The sequence below is a fragment of the Carassius auratus genome, chromosome 43, assembly GCF_003368295.1.
Source record: "Carassius auratus strain Wakin chromosome 43, ASM336829v1, whole genome shotgun sequence".
Lineage (NCBI taxonomy): Eukaryota > Metazoa > Chordata > Actinopteri > Cypriniformes > Cyprinidae > Carassius > Carassius auratus.
The window spans coordinates 20722583-20743618 of NC_039285.1; the positions used below are offsets into that span (position 1 = coordinate 20722583).

The 21036-nt window shown below is 36.1% G+C and overlaps 2 protein-coding genes across 3 annotated transcripts in view; one reads left to right on the plus strand and one right to left on the minus strand.

Moving 5' to 3' along the window:
• The window catches only part of LOC113061873 (tropomodulin-2-like), a 34212-nt gene extending 31179 nt beyond the window's left edge, over nt 1-3033 (minus strand). For both annotated transcript variants that reach the window (XM_026231354.1, XM_026231353.1), the window contains exon 1: nt 2918-3033. The gene's annotated coding sequence lies outside the window, so the exon portion shown is untranslated. The remainder of the gene's footprint in view (nt 1-2917) is intronic.
• Nucleotides 3034-5671: 2638 nt separating this feature from the next.
• On the plus strand, nt 5672-17690 carry LOC113061874 (RNA polymerase-associated protein LEO1-like). The gene is made up of 5 exons (XM_026231356.1): nt 5672-5779; nt 6703-7359; nt 8019-8117; nt 8207-8301; nt 17632-17690. Exons 1-5 carry the CDS (start codon nt 5722-5724, stop codon nt 17677-17679), a joined length of 957 nt encoding a protein of 318 aa, XP_026087141.1. The 5' UTR covers nt 5672-5721; the 3' UTR covers nt 17680-17690.
• The last annotated feature ends 3346 nt before the right edge of the window (nt 17691-21036 follow it).

Consider the following 21036-nt stretch of genomic DNA (forward strand, 5'->3'; position numbering starts at 1 on the left):
TGTAACTGTAGAAGACAAAGGAACAGTTGAACCAGTAGAAGACGGGGTTAAAGTGGCTTACGAGTGAAATGGTGCTAAAACTGGAACAAATTCAGTAGCTCTTCTGATTCTGGGCTGACCCTTAGATCAAACTTGCAACCAGCCAAGATCCTTAACCACAAGCCTCTTTCCTTTTCCAGAACACGTCCCAATACAAAACAACTCAAAATTATGAGTTGCATGTTTCAAAGGATCCCAAAAATGACTCCCTTTTAAGAGATTTCCCACTTTAAATGGATGGAGCGTATTGTTCTATACAGGGAAGCTATAAAAACTAAGTAGTCCTTGCAAATGTACTCATATATAATGTTGGGGACATTATATATATCTAGCCCTAGATACTGCAGCAAAGTTTAGTAATCAATACCTGCTGGTGTCTTGTTTTCTTTCCCCTTGTGGACTATGATAAAACCATATATTTTTAGAGGTGCTGGGGAGGGATCTTCGGACAATCTAAAAAAACCAACCACTACAAGGTAGCATCAAGGCTTTTGAACTAGTTATGCTCTCTAGAATATGTAAAATAGTTATGTTAGTTATTCTTTGTAACTGTCTGTCAGACAAACCTTATCAACACCTCTTAATCTGACAGACAGACAAAATACAGTGGAAGCCAGTACTTTTTTCAAATCGTCATATCGTCAGCCCATGAGATCGACGATACACAATATTATCGTATATGGGTGGAGCAAGAGAGAGACTCTTTGTTTTTGTCATAGCATAACTATTTGGTGTTTTAAACCATGCAGGTGCACGAGAGAGAGCCTATGTAATCACCAATAATCTAAAAATATATACCGTCAAACATACTGATAAACTAACATTAAATATAAAAATACTCTATTTAAAACAGCTAGTTCATATATAGTCGGACACAACTGTCATATCGACGCACCGCCAAAGAAACAAGAATGAGATGCATTCTAACATAACTGTGGCATTAAACTCAGTTAGTGAGGGCTCGTTTAAAATATTGCACATATATAGGCCGTTCAGATTACTTGTTAAAGTGCAATGAAATGCCTTATATCTGCAGACGATGTACGTCTGTTTGTGGATGGAGACTTTGTAACGGCCCAAACTATGTATTTTGCATGCATCACATTATAGTGCAGTGTCCATGAAAATAATAACAAGGCGGAAGAGCGAACTTATCATCCATAGTGGTTCTCATGTAGTCCTTCTACGTCATCACCACATATTGAGCATTATAAGTTAAGTGATCAGTCTTTAAGAGAAGACTACCGTTCTAAATTTGTTTTCAAACTGGAAAACTTTAGAAAAATGAATATTAAACACATTTTTATATATTCCTATAATGGCATAGCTGTTTTATTTTTTTTTAACTCAAGTTTTCAGTGTCACTTTATATGATGGTCTTTTCTTATTATTACAAATGCTACATTTGTGTAATATTATGTATTAACTGTCACCTTTGAATATTTTATGCATCCCTGCTGATTTAAATTATCCATTCAGCAAATAATTATTATGACTTACTGTTATCATTATTGGTAACTCAAATAAATTAAAAATATGAAATGAGAGGAGATCTGCTTCATTAATCTAGAAAATAAAAAAAGAGCTAAAATTAGCTGGTGTGACAACAATGAGAATCTTTTCTTCAGTTCTTTCTCATTCACCACTTCCTCTGAGAGACAGAGACCGTAGCTTATGGAACCCAGATGGAGGGTGGGTTTCAAATGTTTATTGAGTTAGAGGTACATCAAGCAACCATTACTAGAGACAAGTGCTCTTTAAAGTGACATTTCAGGAAGGGAAAAACTCATTGCACACAAATCTCCAACCTTCAGGTGGTGTTTTTAGACTAACAGATCTTTCACACTGTTGCGGTGCTACATATCATGTCAGATCTCATCTATTTTAGAATTTGACCTCAGTTGTGCATTGTGAGAAGAGCTCCAGAAATAAAACTGAATTTAATTTATGTACCAGTCTGTGATAGATAGATAGATAGATAGATAGATAGATAGATAGATAGATAGATAGATAGATAGATAGATAGAGCTCTATACTGCGTTATACTATATTGTGCATTAAATCCCAAGAGTCAGTTATGTAAAGCCACGCAGAGTCACGCCCCGAGTGGAGACCACACCCGTTATAAACGAGAACTTACACTCACAGCTACGGACGATGTGCGCGAGACAGCATAATAATCATAACAGTTATGATTATTACAACTGACTTTAAAAATACAACTGACCTGGGGTTTCTATTCGCATCAGCACCAGCGCGCATGCTCTAATAAAGGGTAACTTCGCGTCTGCAATGCTTCTAAATTGATCTCCATGAAGAATTTACATTCAACTAAATACATGTATAAATGTAAAAAAAGCAAAATATAACAAAATCATCACAATCATAACGATATGGCAAATAATACAAAACTTCATTTGCACACAGCGCATTTTTGTTAACGATCCAAGTCGTAATGTATTAACACACATTGTGAGATTTAGTCCAACTATATTACTGTAATTCAGCTATGACTGAATCAAACGTCTGTGTAGTTTTGACAGTAACGCTGCTTGAATGATTTAACGTTACTATAATGAACGTCCATATCACATCAGAATGAGTAAAGCAGGTGTTAATTAGATTTAATCATGTTTCTGATTTAATGTATAAATGAGTATATATAATAGACTCAGTGTGCTATAATTCTGAGATAATTTGATATTTTTTGATAATTGTAATATTGTAAACTGTTGGCCCATCTGCTAACGCTCACACGGATATCAGCGCTCGAGCGCTTAGCCAGCTAACTTAACCCTGAACTACACAAACCTGTACATTTATGACCTCTTTCTTAATATTAACCTCACACTGACAGAGGACGAAATATATTTCTTACCTGAGTGAAATTCCCGCAAGCGCTTTATCCTTTATTGACCTATTCCTGGTCGGAAAGCAAAAAAAACCCACACCCGTCTTCACTGTCTCAGTCCAAGGGCGGTAACACAGGAAACCAGACACTAGAAATGCTCCGATGATTGACATCCAAAACAGCCAATCACAATAGAAGGACACGCCCTAATTCCCGCCTACTGGAAACACACAACCAATCAGAGAATGTGAATTTTTAGGTACAAAGAAACATGGGATATGAAGTCCACAGGCGGAGTCTTTGTTTTTCGCGCTATTGTGTCATTTTTTACATTTAATTATTTATTGTTAATTGAGTATCTGATTGTCTTATATTAATCGGTTTATTTGAATTATTCTATTTTCTTAATTGTTTTGGTCAATTAGTAAATTATAAGGGAACAATTAGAAAGCACATTGTTAATAAATGAGAATTTCTCAGGTGTGCTCACTCTAGGCTATTCGTTTTGAGTATTTTAGTGAAAGCTAATTTCCCTTGAAACATCCTAATAATTCCTTAAGGATCAGAAAGCAACAGGATACTTGTGGAGACCTGCAGTGAAACTGGTCAGATCAGTGCACACACGGCTGAATGACGCGTTACCCACATCACATTCACCAGAAATAAAATACCCAGAGGGAGGGATGAGATGTTTCAAAGCATTTTTAAAGAGAAACCCTCTACACTGTATAATAAACTCATCAAAGATCTTTGCTTCATTTAAAGAACTGCATTCATAAAAGAATATCAGTGGCATGTACTTTGAGTGTTTGAAGACATTATGTCAGAGAGATAAACAATACTCAGCAAAGTCCCTTTAAGGTATTTTATAGTCTTTGTACTCACTCACTAACTAACTAAACAAATAAATAAATAAATTACTCTATATCCAGCCCTTACCATTCACTCTCATTAGAAAACTAAGTTTCAATAACCAATGTATCTGTCTTCCGCACAGTTATAGCCCTCCTCATATCTTTGCACCTCTACTGTTGTCTATACACTGTTAACTTTTTTCTTGTACTTTTACAGTCCAGTACTGGCAGCACGGTTGCCAGCGACGTTACTGTATTTTGATTTACAGTAATTATACTGTAATTCAATTTACAGTACTCAAGGCCAGTACTGTAATAGTACAAAACATTATTTTACTGTATTTTTACAGCATTTTCTAATTTTAGTCTGCTTCTGCTTTAATTAATAATACAGTATTGTACTGTAATATCTATATTGATTCATTACTGCTAAATATTATTATAATTTTCAAAATAATTACTAATAATGTTAATATAGTAGTAGTAGCATTAGTACTGAATGTATATTGGGAATAGAAAAGAATCACCCCCTTTACGATAATCATATTTTGTTGCTTAGCAGCCTGAAATGAAGATGGACACAGTTTTCGTTTTATCCAAGCTTATTTACTCAATCAAGTGAAAGATATAACACCAACATGTCAAAAAATCAATAAATGAATAAATAGAAAACCAGAAACACTGAATTGGAAAAAGGATCACCCCCCTCCTAAAAGTGGCTTGTAAACTCAATAATTTGTAGCTAATCACCTTCTCAGTGGCACACAAAGCCATCTGACTTTCAACTGTGATCAGATGAGGTCATTTTGAATACCTCAGCATAAAAATAGCTTTCCTGGAACATTTTAGTTCTTGGTAGTGCAATGAAGCAAACAATTAACTATGGGTGCAAGGCAATGTCAAAAGATATCTGGGATAAAGTTGTGGACAGGCACATATGGACACAAATAAAATATATATATAAATAAAAAAAAATAATAATAATTCAAAGGTGCTATCAATGCCTAAGCACAGTGAAGTCTATTATGAAGAAGTGGAAGGTATTTGGTACAGCACAGACCCTCCTTGGATCAGAAGTCACTTTAAACTGGATGAAAGAGATGGGAGGAAACTGGTCATAGAGGCGACCAAGAGGTCCATACAGCAACTCTGCTGTATGGATCTGTGGGATATTGTGAAGAGAAAGTTGAGAGACGCAAGACCCAACACTCTGGATGAGCTTAAGGCCGCTATCGAAGCATCCTGGGCCTCCATAACACCTCAGCAGTGCCACAGGCTGATTGCGTCCATGCCACGCCGCATTGAAGCAGTCATTTCTCCAAAAGGATTCCCGACCAAGTATTGAGTGCATAACTGAACATAATTATTTGAAGGTTTACTTTTTTTGTATTAAAACACTTTTCTTTTATTGGTCGGATGAAATATGCTAATTTTTTGAGATATGAATTTCGGGTTTTCATGAGCTGTATGCCAAAATAATGAGTATTAAAACAATAAAAGACTTGAAATATTTCAGTTGGTGTGCAATGAATCTAAAATATATGAAAGTTTAATTTTTATCATTACATTATGGAAAATAATGAACTTTTATCACAATATGCAAATTATTTTAGAAGGACCTGGAAAATAATGAATTTTTATCACAATATGCTAATTTTTTTAGAAGGACCTGTATATATATATATATATATATATATATATATATATATATATATATATATATATATATATATATATATATATATATATATAGGTAAAAATTATGTTGAATTAATGAAAATCTCGAGGTGAGATGTTAACATGGAGGAGAACTCTTCTGCTTTGGTATCACAAACGAGCCTTCATGCAAGAGGCTTTGCAGGGCCTTTACTTTATCATTAATATCACCAGAAGGACTTTTATTTTATAAAGTCTTACAGACGCTCTCAGTTTGTAAACCTTCACCCGGATGTTGATGATTATTTACAGGCGGGGAGAATGGCTGACATGGAAGAGCTGTTCGGTAGTGATGGCGATAGCGACAATGAGCAACGAGGTGCTTTAGATTTGCATTTTTGCATTAATGAATGAAAATGTGTTTCGTGTATGTGTTAATGGTATGTTTCTATGAGCTGAGTTCTCATTTAGCGATATGTGCAGTTGTGAGAAGATCAGTCTTTCAGCACTACGCTCATCCCCCCCCCCCCCCCGTCACATTTTATTAATATGATCAGATTATGCTAATATATTACGCTATATTAATCACAATTAAAAATATTTGATCTCTTTTATTCAAAATTGTAGATACATTTATATAAATGATTTATAATACATGTTGTAGTTGTAAATTATATTAGGGCACGAAGACATTTTTTTATTTAATACATTAATTTATTTTTAAATCCATACGTTTGAATAAGATTTTTTTTTACATCAGTAATGTCAGTTATACAACTGTGCAAGTTTTAACACGTGCTTCACTGCTTATACTATAGTCAACATTTTAAACCTATGCAAATCAAAGTCAAATGCAGGAAAAAAATAGTCATATAATTTATTATGTTTGTAAGGAAAATACATTATATATATATATATATATATATATATATATATATATATATATTGGTGTATCATATTTGATACATGTAGTTTTTGTATGGAGCATACTTGAGGAGGGGAAAAAAGCAGGCCCAAATGATTCAGACGCACAAGCTGATCAAAAATAAATAGGGTATGATATGATAGTAGGCTTTATAGGGTTAATTCAAGTTAATACACTATAACTAATTGTGTAATGTATATGATTAATTCCCCATCATGCAGCTTTACTTTATTTGCCATTTGAAATGTTTCCGGACTGTTTTATGGTCTGTGTTTCATGTGTAATGAAGTTAAACTCAAGAATACTTTCAGTTTGGATAAAAGCATAGGATAAAATAAGTTAGTAGATGAATGCATGTGTTGATGTGTTTATTCCAGATTCCGGCTCTGGTTCTGCCTCTGATTCGGAGCATGAGAGACCCAGATCTGCCAGCAACGCCTCTGGCAGCGAGAGTGACCGAGATCATGACGAAGATGAGGATGAAGATGGGGGAAAGCCAAGCAATAAAGAGCTGTTTGGAGACGACAGTGAAGACGAGCACGGAAGCCAGCACAGCGGCAGCCAATCAGAACGATCCGGCAACCAGTCAGAACGATCCGGAAACCAATCAGAACGATCCGGCAACCAATCAGAACGATCCGGCAATCAATCAGATGCGAGTATGCACTCAGACAATGAACACAGTGGTTCAGAGGGGCATCACGAGGAGGACGATGACGACAATGTGAGGGGACACAGATCAGATGTGGAGAGTCCAGTCTCAGGAGCAGGAAGCCACAGGTCTGACAGAGGAAGTGGAAGTCCAGGGTCAGACGTGGGCAGCCCACGCTCAGAAGCAGGAAGTGGGCATTCAGATCCCGGCACTCCTCATCCCAGCACACCTCATTCAGATGGAGACGGGTCAGGGAAAGAAGTCCATTCCGGAGATGAGAAGTGGGGTGGAAAAAGCGACCAATCAGAGGACGAGGACAAACAGCAGAACTCTGATGAGGAGCGGGATCATTCTGACAATGAAGGGGGGAGACAAAAATCAGGTGAGGTGGATTGGAATGGTCTAATTTGCTGTTATTGACATCCGTCTGGGTTCGGTGTGTGTCTTTAACACACCCCTTGTCCAAATACCCACCCTTGTGGACTTGACCACTTGGCTTAGTGTATCCCATCATGCATTTTTACAACAATATACGTGTGTCCCAACTACAGGACCAAATACAGGAAATATGTCATAAGTAGTCAGTGCAAAGATTTTAAGTACGGATATTTGGACAAAGGGCTTCTATGCAAGTTTCAGTGCATACACACTAATTTGCCCATGAAATCTGGGTGTGAACATTTTTAGGAACAAATCACTGTTCATCAATAAGTTTAATGATAAAATTGGTTGTTAATTTATGAAAAATTGCATGCTTTGGGTGGCCCAATAAAATTTTTTACTCTTTAGTCTTAAATAGAATAAAAACCAAGAAGAAATTCATGCGTGTAATTATGCGTGGACATTTTTCAGTGAGAAGTTCTCTTGTGCAAAGAAATACGATGAATCTCCACAAACATTAGTGAATGAAACCCAGTGTGTTTGTGGCAGAAATAAAGAACTACCTTCTCGGGTGACATCTGAAAATTTGATGTCAGATAAAAACAGATCTCTAACTTGTTTATTCTAACAAATCCTTGTGTCTGTGGTCATTTATTTCAGAGTCAATGAAGGGCAGTGACAGCGAGGAGGAATTCACTCGCAAGAAAAAGAAAAGGCTAGCTTCAGACTCCGACTCCGATTCTGACCCTGAAACATCGGGTGAGTGACAGACGCTTGCAATGAAGAAACACACTGTCAAACACACATCAGCTCTGTTAAACTCGGTTTGTGTGTGTGTGTGTGTGTAGGTAAGAAGCCTGCAGCAAATGATCTGTTTGGGGAAGCAGATGATATTTCATCAGACAGCGATGCAGAGAAGCCTCCTACACCTGGCCAACCAATGGTGAGACATTTGCACACACAACCTCAGAATTTAAATGTTCTCAATGCTGAGCCGAGCCATGTTTTTTTTCTTTTCTTTTGAAATATGATTAAACTCAGGTTTTCATTATTGCACCATGGGTGTTGAGACATGAAGACTTTATTTTAACATAACCCAGTTTTTTTTTTTTTTTTTTTTGCCACTGTTATGCTTGGTATTAATACTACCAATCTGGACGTGCCAGCAAAAGAGACTGCTACTAAAGAGTCCCCAAACAATTACTTAAGACAATAAGAGTGAAGTAATACATTGCAAACAAAAGGTCAATACAATAGAACAAAGATAGAAATGAAATAATGCTTTGTTTCTCTGAAAGGTCTTTTCAGGCAAACAGTAGCCTATGTATACAACAAAAATTAAAGGGGGGGTGAAATGCTATTTCATGCATACTGAGTTTTTTATACTGTTAAAGAGTTGGATTCCCATGCTAAACATGGACAAAGTTTCAAAAATTAAAGTTGTACGTTTGAAGGAGTATTTCTGTTCCAAAAATACTCCTTCCGGTTTGTCACAAGTTTTGGAAAGTTTTTTTCGAGTATGGCTCTGTGTGACGTTAGATGGAGCAGAATTTCCTTATATGGGTCCTGAGGGCACGTCTGCCGGAAGAGCGCGCGCTCCCGTAGAGCAGAGCACAGAGAGCACAACAGACTTCACTGATCAGAGCGAGAGCGTCGCGAAATGTCACAAAAGAAGTGTGTTTTTGGTTGCCAGGGCAAGACAACCCTGCACAGATTACCTAAAGAGAAACAGCATTAAGGGACCAGTGGATGGAGTTTATTTTTACAGAGCATCAACGGAGTTGTGCAAGTGTTTGTGTTTGTTCCCTGCATTTCGAAGATGCTTGTTTTACAAACAAGGCCCAGTTTGACGACGGATTTGCACATCGTTTATTTCTTAAGGATAATGCAGTCGCAACGAAAAAGGGTCACGATCGTGTGTTGGAACCACAGGCGGTGAGTAAAACTGCTTCAAATATCTCTGTGTTGTTAACTTAGCTATCGGCGCGTAAGCACATCAAGTAAACAACATGCGATGTTGTCTTAACTGCACTTTCCACATGTACAGCTAAAAAAAAAAAAAAAAAAAGACGACAAAGTGGAACTTAATCATTTTCCAAAACCGCTAAGCAAATATATATACAGTTTCAGTACATACCACATAGAGACGTTGTTGTTGCTGCTGCTCTTGTTAAATTTCAGCTTCTGGATCTGATTCTGGATCATAAATATACAGTTAATCTGACTGTTAGCCATGGTTTGTTTTGGTTGGTTTTGTCCTCAAGCTTCCAAACGCTACCAAAGCAAAAGCCTACTGGCGCTCGTGATTCTTTAGCTCCGCCCACACGTCACGCCTCAAGCCGGTCGTGTTTTTCCGGGAAAAATCGGTACAGACTATCTTTCTCTTATGAATATAATAAAACTAAAGACTTTTTGGAGTTATGAAGGATGCAGTACTACTCTATAGGTACTCAAGATTAACAGGATATTGAGTGAAAACGAGCATTTCACCCCCCTTTAAAGAAGTAATAAAGAACACTGCACTTAGTCTTCACTGTATAAATTAAATAAAGATTCACCTTATTAAAGCTACAAAAGTTATTCAGTCTTTGTTTGGTTAACTTTAAAGCCACAAACAGCAGCAGGAGCATATTAGACTGCTGTTATTTAACTTAATGCATGTATCCAATATGCTGAAACACATCCAATTTAATGGTAACCGTTTATGTTCAGGAATATTTGCCAGGACGGGCATATTTTGTGTATATTTGGCTGTTTAGGCACGTGACTGTGTACTTGTGTACTGTGTACTACTAAAACAAGCATTAAATCACGAAAGAGACACGTTCCCCAGGCAGCTCTCTGTGCACACTCCTAAATAGAGTGGAACACAAACAATGTGTTCCACTCTATTTAGGAGTGTGCACAGAGAGCTGCCTGGGGAACGTGTCTCTTTCGTGATTTAATGCTTGTTTTAGTAGCTGTTTATTATCAAATGTCCTGCAGTTGACTGCATTTTACCAAGACACTCACAGATTTAGCTGATTTGAAGATTAAGTTTGGGCTTTCAGGGAGGAATGAAAGTATGCCACTTTGAAGGACAGGAAGGTGTGCGACACTGAATGTGGCACAATAATTGCTTTACCTCTTATTTTCATAATTGTTGAAGGTCAAATTCAGAACCGAGAATAACATTTGATTAATCAAACAGCCCTAATATCCATCTTCTAATATTAGGTTTTTCGAGTCTTTTGTGCTTAACATTTTGTGATAATTGTTTCAAATAATAGTCTCTGTTGTTTTGCATTTTTAAACATAATTTACAATAAAGCATTAAAAAATATATATTTCCAGCTCAAATATTTATATGTTTATGTATATGCCATAACTGTGATACAAGATTACTTCTACCATTAAAAGATTTTTGTCATATTGCTCACTCTTGATATTAAGATGCTCTCCAAGATCGGTTGGCTTATAAAAGGGCGTTATAAAATTGAATGCATTATATTCTACACTACTTCTTCATGGATGCAAACTTTTAGCTGTTTTTAGTCCAAAATAATATTCGAAATGATCTTACCGGTCTGTGAGGAGTCATAGGTAATGATATGAGAATCAAATAAACAAAACAAAGCTTTGTGCTTGAAGCGCAGCTTCACATTTTTCATTGTCTGGAGGAGCTTGGTTTATAGTAAATGCTGCTCCAAACAAACTTTATCTCTTCATTAGTTTGTGTCACTTACAATTGCCTTTGAAAATGCAACTAAGCAAAGAAACAATTACAGTCATGAATACTGTAATTCTACTGTTCTCCAAAATAAAATTATTATTGTTTTTTTTATTGTGGATTATTACTTTAGTAAACTATATTTATATATATTTAGGGCTGTGTAAAAAATCAAACGCGATTTTCATGCGCATCTCATCAGTTAAGACGCTCCTGTAATTAGAAGTATATCCCCAGCACGTGCGTTCAGATTATGGTTTCCAGGTTTTCACAACAAATCCTGACGAGTTGCTTCTCGAAACTAGTCCAAAATCGCGTTTCCAGGAGGTTCCCCGATAAAAAAAATTGCTTTCCGGGGTTAAAATGTAAGTTTTATGGAATGGTTGCCTTGGTAAAATTCGCATTTTAGGGTCTAAATATCACGTTATTGGTATTTTCGCTTCGACCCGCGGAAATGAAAAACAACCACAGACTTGGCAACATTGGTTGGTATTTAATACACAGAGCCGTAATTCACTGACAATCTACACAAAATCGATTTTAAAATCGCAGCCGATTCTTTGTGGACTTTAAAAGCGATTTTGTGTTAGTTGTCGGCAGCGGCGTAGCAAGCTTTTCAAAAGTGTGGGGGATGGATGTGGTTTGTTTATAAACAATAAAAATGATGAATACATTGACAGAGGGGTACAAAATGCAGGGCTTGAAGTTCTTGCAGCGTTTGGATGGGAAAAAATAACCCTACATTAAAAAAATAAAAAAATAAATATAGCTGCAAGCAGCGATGGCGGGCTCAAGCCACCAATGCCATCGCCACCCCGGTGGCATCAGGTAAACTGTGCCCAGCGGGCACATGCATTCACAATATCCCTCTGGCAGTGAGGTTTTAAATGATATGGCAGGTTAATCCGAATCATCTAGACTTTAAAATCACATTCACAGAACAATATATATATATATATATATATATATAACTTTAGTAACACTTTACAATAAGATTTCATTTATAAACATTATGTTAACATGAACAATATTTATATAGCATTCATTCATGTCAGTTAATATTCCAAATTAAACATTAAAACATTGTTTTATTGTGATTTTTTTCCAAGCACATTTTACCAATTCCAAACCATATCAATCTTAATAACTACCATTATTTTTTATTTAATCATTTATGAGTGCTATACAATAGTCCAGGAAAGCTGGAAGAGAAAAACAGGTCAAGAAGAACTGACAAAAAGAATTGCAAAATAATTAGGAATTAAGGTGAAGATTAATTTTTAGTCAATTCTGCAAGACAGACTTTTCAGGAAAGGAGGTGGAATAAAAATGAGCTCCTAAATCTTAATCCTGGATTCTGGAAGATATATTCCTCAAACCATCGGACAAGAGGAGGTGGTGCTGGTCCTTCACGAGTCACTCTAATCTGTTAATTAAGCCTATATATAAAGTCTTAATATATAGTATTTCACAATACTTCATAGTATTCTAATTAAATAATTTTTTGGAATCTTAGATCTCTCAGAACCTGGCACATTGTAATTCTGAGACTCCAGGAAAGTGGCAGTTCTGTAAAATGTTGGCGCTGGAGACTAAATGCTCCCTGATAGTTTCACACCTAATTCACTTAACACACACACAAACACACACACACACACACACACACACATTAACCACAGTGACAGAGGGACAGAGTGACATCAGATGTATGATAGTATTTTAATTTTCTATCATCCATATAATGTTGTATAGTCATGAAACTATGCATATTTCCTCAGAATGACTTGTCTGCTATGTGTACATTTTTGTGAAGTGTTTAGAAGCTGCACTTTAAAAAAATAAAAGACATTTACTGGTTACTTTTTTACTGTTATTTCAAAAAATCACCACGCAAAATCATTCAAGCTATCCAAAATTCATTCACACCTGTTCTGTAAGATAAATTCTTTAAACAGTGGTAAAAGAGGATGTGGTGCTGAACCTTCAAGAGTCACTCAAAACGTATCTGTCCATAAAGCTTATAAAGAATTATTCTTAATATACAGTTCACAATACTTCAGCTTGTTATTCTAATTAAGTGAGGGTCATTTTATCAGTAAAATACATAAAATACATATTATTTTTCTTTGAAAGATTTCTATAAATGATTTAAATCATACTTGTTTTACAATAATTATTTAAAAGTAATCCTATAGCTCCATCTGGTGGTCATTATTGGAACTAAGAATTGCAAGCTTGATTTATAAGTTATGATAGTTTTAATTTTATGCTGGCTCTTGAAAATGATAAAGCTATGAAACTTACTGTGCTTCCTTCAAATGATGACTTCTACGTATATAAAAAATTATGAAGAGTTGGAATGAAAAATTTTAAAGATATAGTAAAATAACGATTGTATTTTTTTATGTTACTTTAATAAATCGCTATGGCCACACCATTTAAGCTATCCTAAACCCATTCGCAATTTAACATCTTCAGTATATTAGCTTCATGTTAAAAAAGTTTGCTGTGAACTTGTGTCTTCTTGGAGGAGTATGAATTCATTTACAGGCTGTTTTATCATAAATCCACAATAAAATTTCTGAGTTCTGTATCAATCGGTGTTGTTGTTTGTTTTTTTTTATTTTTTTATTTTTCATAGTAAGATAACTGACCCTTTACTCTCCTTTTTAATAAATGTGCTTATAAACCAAGAACAAGCTTTTTATAGCTGTATTTATAAACTGCTTACTACTGACTATTAATATTGGGACAAGGCTTTATAAAGCATGAACTGAATATTTACTGTTTGAGTTTGAAATTATTATTTGCAGCACAAATAAGGTTTTTTAGGATTTTTAAAAATCCCTAAAACTGTCAGAAAAGGATAAGGCCTATAAGATTTTATGTGAGTGGCTAAATTTATTTGTTTTTATAACTATAATGCATAAACTATGAAATTATACAAAATGTATAAAAATGTACAACAGTTATTCTTTTCCAATGTTTTTTATTTATTTATTTATTTAATTTTTTTTTATTTTATTTACATTTCAAAAAATTTGCCTACTGCAATCATTCTAAACAGCTTGAATAAAACCTGTCAATATTTATTATAGACCACTGTAACTGTGTATAATCTAACAAACAAGTTTATTATGAAAATAAAAGTGTACACCAGATAAATTGGACGATAAAGAAATTGCTAACAATAGTATAATAGAGCATGTTTTAGGTTTTTAGGCGTTTAGATGCAGAAATGGACAAATCAAATGTAAAATAAAATGTAATTGATTTAATTAAATATAGATTAATTCTTGTTAGAGCAAAATAATAAATAAATAAATAAATAAATACGTACACACATTAAAAAAAGCAGCCAAGATGAATGAGTTTCATTTTTTATATAGATCAAAATTGAAGACAGAAGCAGCTGGTATATGCGGTCACTTAATATTAAAATCCAGTAGATCCACTTCAGATTTATTTCTCAACAGTTAATGTTCACGTGGCTGTTGTCGTTTATGGTCGCCAAGCTATTATGTATTTTGAAATAATCTTGTCCGTGATGTGTTCGTTCGTACGACGAAAGGCAGAATCCTGCAGCTCGAGAGATATATGTTATTCTGCCAGTTGCGCTTTCAAATAGTCTTGCACACTTAAACGGGTCACAAACACCTGCATTTAGCTCTTGTAGTGTTACAATGGGTTTATTGTGTGCATTTGTGGTAATATTTCATTTAAAAAAGCTCTTAAACAAGAATACATTCGTTTGTTTTGAGCTCGACACTGTACGCGCTGATCGGAGGCGGTGATTTCAGATAGGCAGCCGCAAATAATTCATTTTCACACAAACAGTTCAAAAACATCTGAATTTAGCTCTTGGTGTGTTCTAATTGGTTGATTGTGTGATATCGCTGTAATAATTTATTTTTAAAAGCTTTAAAACAGGAATAAATTCGTTTTTTCTGAGCTCTTTACTCCAGACGCTCGTGATCACAGCGGTGATTCATCTCTCCTATTTCTCACGTATCTCTGGCCAGAAATAATTTATCCATGAGCCCTGAACGGTAATAATCAGATATGTTGGTTTAGCTTGTCAGTGTGAATTAAATCTAAGTATTTATTTGTATTTTTAACCGATTTAAAAGTGAAAGTAAAAGTCCGGGAATTGAACCTGTAGGGGCGCTATTTCTCTCAGACAATGGAAGTCTGAAGCACACATACTCAAACAGAGGGACAGAGTGAGATGAGATGTCTGACAGTTTTTTAATTTTCTGTTATCCATACAGTGTTGTAAAGTCGTGAAACTATCCATATTTACTCAGAATGACTTTTTTTCTGTACGAAAAAAGGTTTTGAAGTGTTTGGAATTTAAAAATGCAGGAAAATTAATAATTCCATTTTTACTGTCATTTAAAAAAATCACCACGACAAAACCGTTTAAGCTATCCAAAATCCATTGGCAATTTAAGTTGTTTAAAATGTTTTGGCATCATGTAGACAAAGTTTGGTGTGTATAGTGTTACTCTCCTCTGAGCAGTATGCATTAATTCACAGCTAAATGTAAAAAAAAATCCACATTCAAATCAAAATAGCTGACTTCCTGTTGATCGTAGCTGATGACTGTGAATTAGAAAGTTGTCCGTCTTGATAAGAAAAATTTTTGTACCGAGTTTGGTGTCTGTAGCTAAAACTAACCCCGCCACTTTTGACAAAAGGTGGCGCTATAGAGTGCCTCTTCCACGCCCTCTTATGAACTTTTGCCAGTGTCTAGTTATCATAAATACTGATATGTGTTCTGAGTTTGATGAAATTCTAAGCATGTTATATGCCTCAAAATCACCTGAGAAGTATTCAAGTTTAACATGTTGCCACGGCAACAATATTTTTAGATATCAATATCCCCCCAGCAGATTTATATCGGCTGTGTTTTAACATTATTCTGATGAAGTTTGAAGCAAATCGAGTAAAAATAAGATGCTGAATTCAAATCATTTTGAAAATGACACACTTCCTGCTGCCAGTTGGTGGCGCTATAACTTTGACTCCTAATAGTCACATATATGCGATCGACATCATACAACGAATAATCTGATGCAGTTTGATTAAAATCAGGAAATGTATGTGGATGGTATTAGACACTTCCTGTTTCTCATTTCTCGCCATAATTTCAACACCTCGCCACGAGCAAACCGTTCGAGATATCAAAAATCCCCTGGCAATTTTTCATCCCCAATGTCTTGAGATCATGTTGACCGAATTTGGTGGCAATCGGCAAAAAAACCTATGACAAGTATTTCAAATTCCAGAGCATGCGCTTTTTACATAACTCTAAATAGCTGACTTCCTGTTGGGCGGAGCCGAATGACATGCAGTACGAAAGTTGTTCAGCACGATGAGATCTATATGTGTACTGAGTTTCATATTAATACGAGCAAGTATGTGTGAGCTATACATCAACATTTATGACTGTGTTCCAGGGGGCGCCATAGAGCCCCTGTGCCACGCCCGGGTCCCAGCCTCTGCAGGCTCCTAAAGGCCACAGATTCCAAAGTGTACGCAAATTTTCAAGAGTATGTTAAGGACCCCAAAAGCCCCCACAACTTTGACGAAAAATATGAATACTAAACCCTAAATATCCAACTTCCTGTTGGGCGGAGCCTATGACATGCAGTACAAAAGTTGTTTGGTTTGATGAGATCTACATGTGTACCGAGTTTCGTGTGTCTACGTGCAAGTATGTATGATATATGGCCCTCAGTATTCCAGGGGGCGCTGTAGAGCCCCTGTGCCACGCCCGTGTATCAGTCTCTGCCCGGCCCTAATGGCCGCAGGTTCCAATGTGTGTGCCAATTTTCAAGACTTTTTAAGCATGTTAAGGGCCCCAAAAGCCCCCGAAACCTTGAAGAAAAATAATAATAATAACAAATAATCCTAAGGAAAACAATAGGGCTCTCGCCCTCCAGGCTTGAGCCCTAAATATAGCTGCAAGCAGCGATGTCGGGCTCAAGCCATCAGTGCAACGCCACCCCGGTGGCATCAGGATAACTGTGCCCAGCGGGCATAAGCATTTCCAGTAACCCTCTGACAATCAGTTTTAAGGGATGCGGCAGTTAAAGGGTTAATCCGACCAATCTAGACTTTGAAATCACATACACAGAACAATATATATAACTTTAGTAACACTTTATTTTAATATTTATAAAAAATGTATAAGGTGTGCATTGTAGCTGACACCTATATGAACACATTACAATTGCTTTGTGACTGCAAGTCTTTCTTCTCAAATGCTATTGAGCTTCAAATTTGCATTTGAGCCCATGTGAAAAAGTAGCATAATTTACATATGACTTACAGTTTGTTGTAATAAATATCAAACATTCAATTTAATTGTGCATTATAGCTGTCACCTAGATGAACAATTACAGTTGTTTTTATGACTGTAAGTCATTCTCTTCAAATGCTACTGACGTTAGAAAAGTGTATAACAATATCACATGTAACTTTAGAGACCGGCCCTAAATTTGAGACTCTAGAAAGTCCAATGTCAAGACAACTTTATGCCTGTTTTATTTTCTTTAGTTTTCTTTTCTCTGTGCCGGATTGCTGATGTCCTATACCCAGGCATAGATGTCCATCCATCAATTACGAACATTCAGCCGCAAACATGAGGTGTGAGCGGTCGCGAGCGCGGATGGGAGAATGGCGCATGTTTTTTTTTTTGTTTTTTTTTTGAGCAACTGGGATGGTGCCCCCTCTGCGAGTTGGTGCCCTACGAAGACTGCATACTATGTTATACTGCATAATGTTAACAAATTAGACATTATTTTACAGTGTTACCAAATCCTTAAATAATGTATTAGTGTTTTGTAATGATTTTAATGACCTATAAGCATTTGTGAAATAGTTTTGCTTGCATTGCAGCTTTATCTGTCAGTTGAAGAGTTTTACTGTTACATCCATGAGATTAATAAATGTCATGTCACGTCACAGGTTGTCATAGGTCAGTATCAAATGAGTTTGAAATTATTATTTGCAGCACAAATTAGGGTTCTTAGGATGTTTTTAAATCCCTAAAACTGTCAGAAAAGGATAAGGCCTAAGAGATTTCTTAACCTGTAATGTAAGGAAAAAACACCACCATTAGCAACAACAAAAACAATAACAATTTAAAATACTTTTTTTTTTTTTCCTGATTATTAAAGGGATGATTAGGTCTCTCTCTCTCTCTCTCTCTCTGCCAGACAGCCCCTCCCTACAGTCCACACACACTGTCACAGTCACCAACCCCCTCACACTCCTTCTCCCCCTCCCTTCCCTCACACAGACAGGGTGGCCAGAGTGAGATCATGTCAGTTGAGAAGTCTGACAGTTTTTTAATTTTCTTTTATCCATACAGTGTTGTAAAGTCGTGAAACTATGCATATTTCCTCAGAATGATTTGATCTTTGTATAAAAAAATGCTTTGAAGTGTTTGGAAGCTGCAATTTAAACATACAAGACAATTAATGTTTCCCTTTTTACTGTCATTTCAAAAATTCACCACGACAAAACCGTTCAAGCTAACCAAAATCCGTTCGCAATTTAAGTTCCTCAATGGTTTTTCTTCATGTAGACAACGTTTGGTGTGTATAGTGTACTTCCCCTGTGAGGAGTATGCATTAATTCACAACTGTAAAATCTCAAAAATACACATTCAAATCAAAATAGCCGACTTCCTGTTGATCGTAGCTTATGACTGTGAATTAGAAAGTTGTCCGACTTGATTAGAACAATTTATGTACCAAGTTTTGTGTCTGTAGCTAAAACTAACCCCCCACTTTTGACAAAAGGTGGCGCTATAGCGTGCCTCCTTCACGCCCTTTTAAAAGCTTTTGACATTGTCTAGCTATCAATAATACCGATATGTATTTTGAGTTTCATGTAAGTCTGAGCTTGTTGTCTGCCTCAAACTCACCATAACAGAACATTCAAGTTTGACACGTTGCCATGGCAACGCCATATTAGATATCAATACCCCCACAACAGATTTACATCGGCCGTCTTTTGTCATTATTCTGATGAAGTTTTAAGGAAATCGAGTAAAAATAAGATGCTAAATTCAAAACCTTTTGAAAATGACTCACTTCCTGCTGCCAGTTGGTGGCGCTATAACGTTGACTCTTAATAGTCACATATATACGATCTGTATCATACAACGAACAAACCAATGAAGTTTGATCAAATTCAGGAAATGTATGTGGACGTTATTAGACATTTCCTGTTTCTCATTTCTCGCCATAATTTCAACGCCTCACCACGGGCAAACCGTTCGAGATATCAAAAATCCCCTCGCAATTTTTCATCCCCAATGTCTTGAGATCATGTTCACCGAGTTTCGTGACGAACGGGTTGAAAACCTCAGAGGAGTATTTCAAATTCCAGAGCATGCTTTTTTTAAACAGCCCTGAATAGTTGACTTCCTGTTGGGCGGAGCCTAAGACATAAAGTGTGAAAGTTGTTCGGCTTAATGAGATCTATAAGTGTACCGAGTTTCATATAAATACATGCAAGTGTGTGTGAGCTATGGTTCAAGATTTCTGAAGGTGTTCCAGGGGGCGCTGTAGAGTCCCTGTGCCACGCCCGGGTCCCAGCCTCTGCAGCGTCCTGATGGCCACAGATTCCAATGTGTGTGCCAATTTTCAAGAGTTTTTGAGCATGTTAAGGCCCCTAAAAACCCCCGGAAGGTTTAATAAAAAATAAAAAAAAATATAGCTGCAAGCAGCGATGTCGGGCTCAAGCCATCAGTGCAACGCCACCCCGGTGGCATCAGGATAACTGTGCCCAGCGGGCATAAGCATTTACAGTAACCCTCTGACAATCAGTTTTAAGGGATGCGGCAGTTAAAGGGTTAATCCGACCAATCTAGACTTTGAAATCACATACACAGAACAATATATATAACTTTAGTAACACTTTATATTTATAAAAAATGTATAAGGTGTGCATTGTAGCTGACACCTATATGAACACATTACAATTGCTTTGTGACTGCAAGTCTTTCTTCTCAAATGCTATTGAGCTTCAAATTTGCATTTGAGCCCATGTGAAAAAGTTGCATAATTTACATATGACTTACAGTTTGTTGTAATAAATATCAAACATTCAATTTAATTGTGCATTATAGCTGTCACCTAGATGAACAATTACAGTTGTTTTTATGACTGTAAGTCATTCTCTTCAAATGCTACTGACGTTAGAAAAGTGTATAACAATATCACATGTAACTTTAGAGACCGGCCCTAAATTTGAGACTCTAGAAAGTCCAATGTCAAGACAACTTTATGCCTGTTTTATTTTCTTTAGTTTTCTTTTCTCTGTGCCGGATTGCTGATGTCCTATACCCAGGCATAGATGTCCATCCATCAATTACGAACATTCAGCCGCAAACATGAGGTGTGAGCGGTCGTGAGCGCGAATGGGAGAATGGCGCATGTTTTTTTTTTTTTTTTTTTTTTGAGCAACTGGGATGGTGCCCCCTCTGGGAGTTGGTGCCCTACGAAGACTGCATACTATGTTATACTGCATAATGTTAACAAATTAGACATTATTTTACAGTGTTACCAAATCCTTAAATAATTTATTAGTGTTTTGTAATGATTTTAATGACCTATAAGCATTTGTGAAATAGTTTTGCTTGCATTTGAAGCTTTATCTGTCAGTTGAAGAGTTTTACTGTTACATCCATGAGATTAATAATGTCATGTCACGTCACAGGTTGTCATAGGTCAGTATCAAATGAGTTTGAAATTATTATTTGCAGCACAAATTAGGGTTCTTAGGATGTTTTTAAATCCCTAAAACTGTCAGAAAAGGATAAGGCCTAAGAGATTTCTTAACCTGTAATGAAAGGAAAAAACACCACCATTAGCAACAACAAAAACAATAACAATAATAAAAAATACAATTTTTTTTTTTTTCCTGATTATTAAAGGGACGATTAGGTCT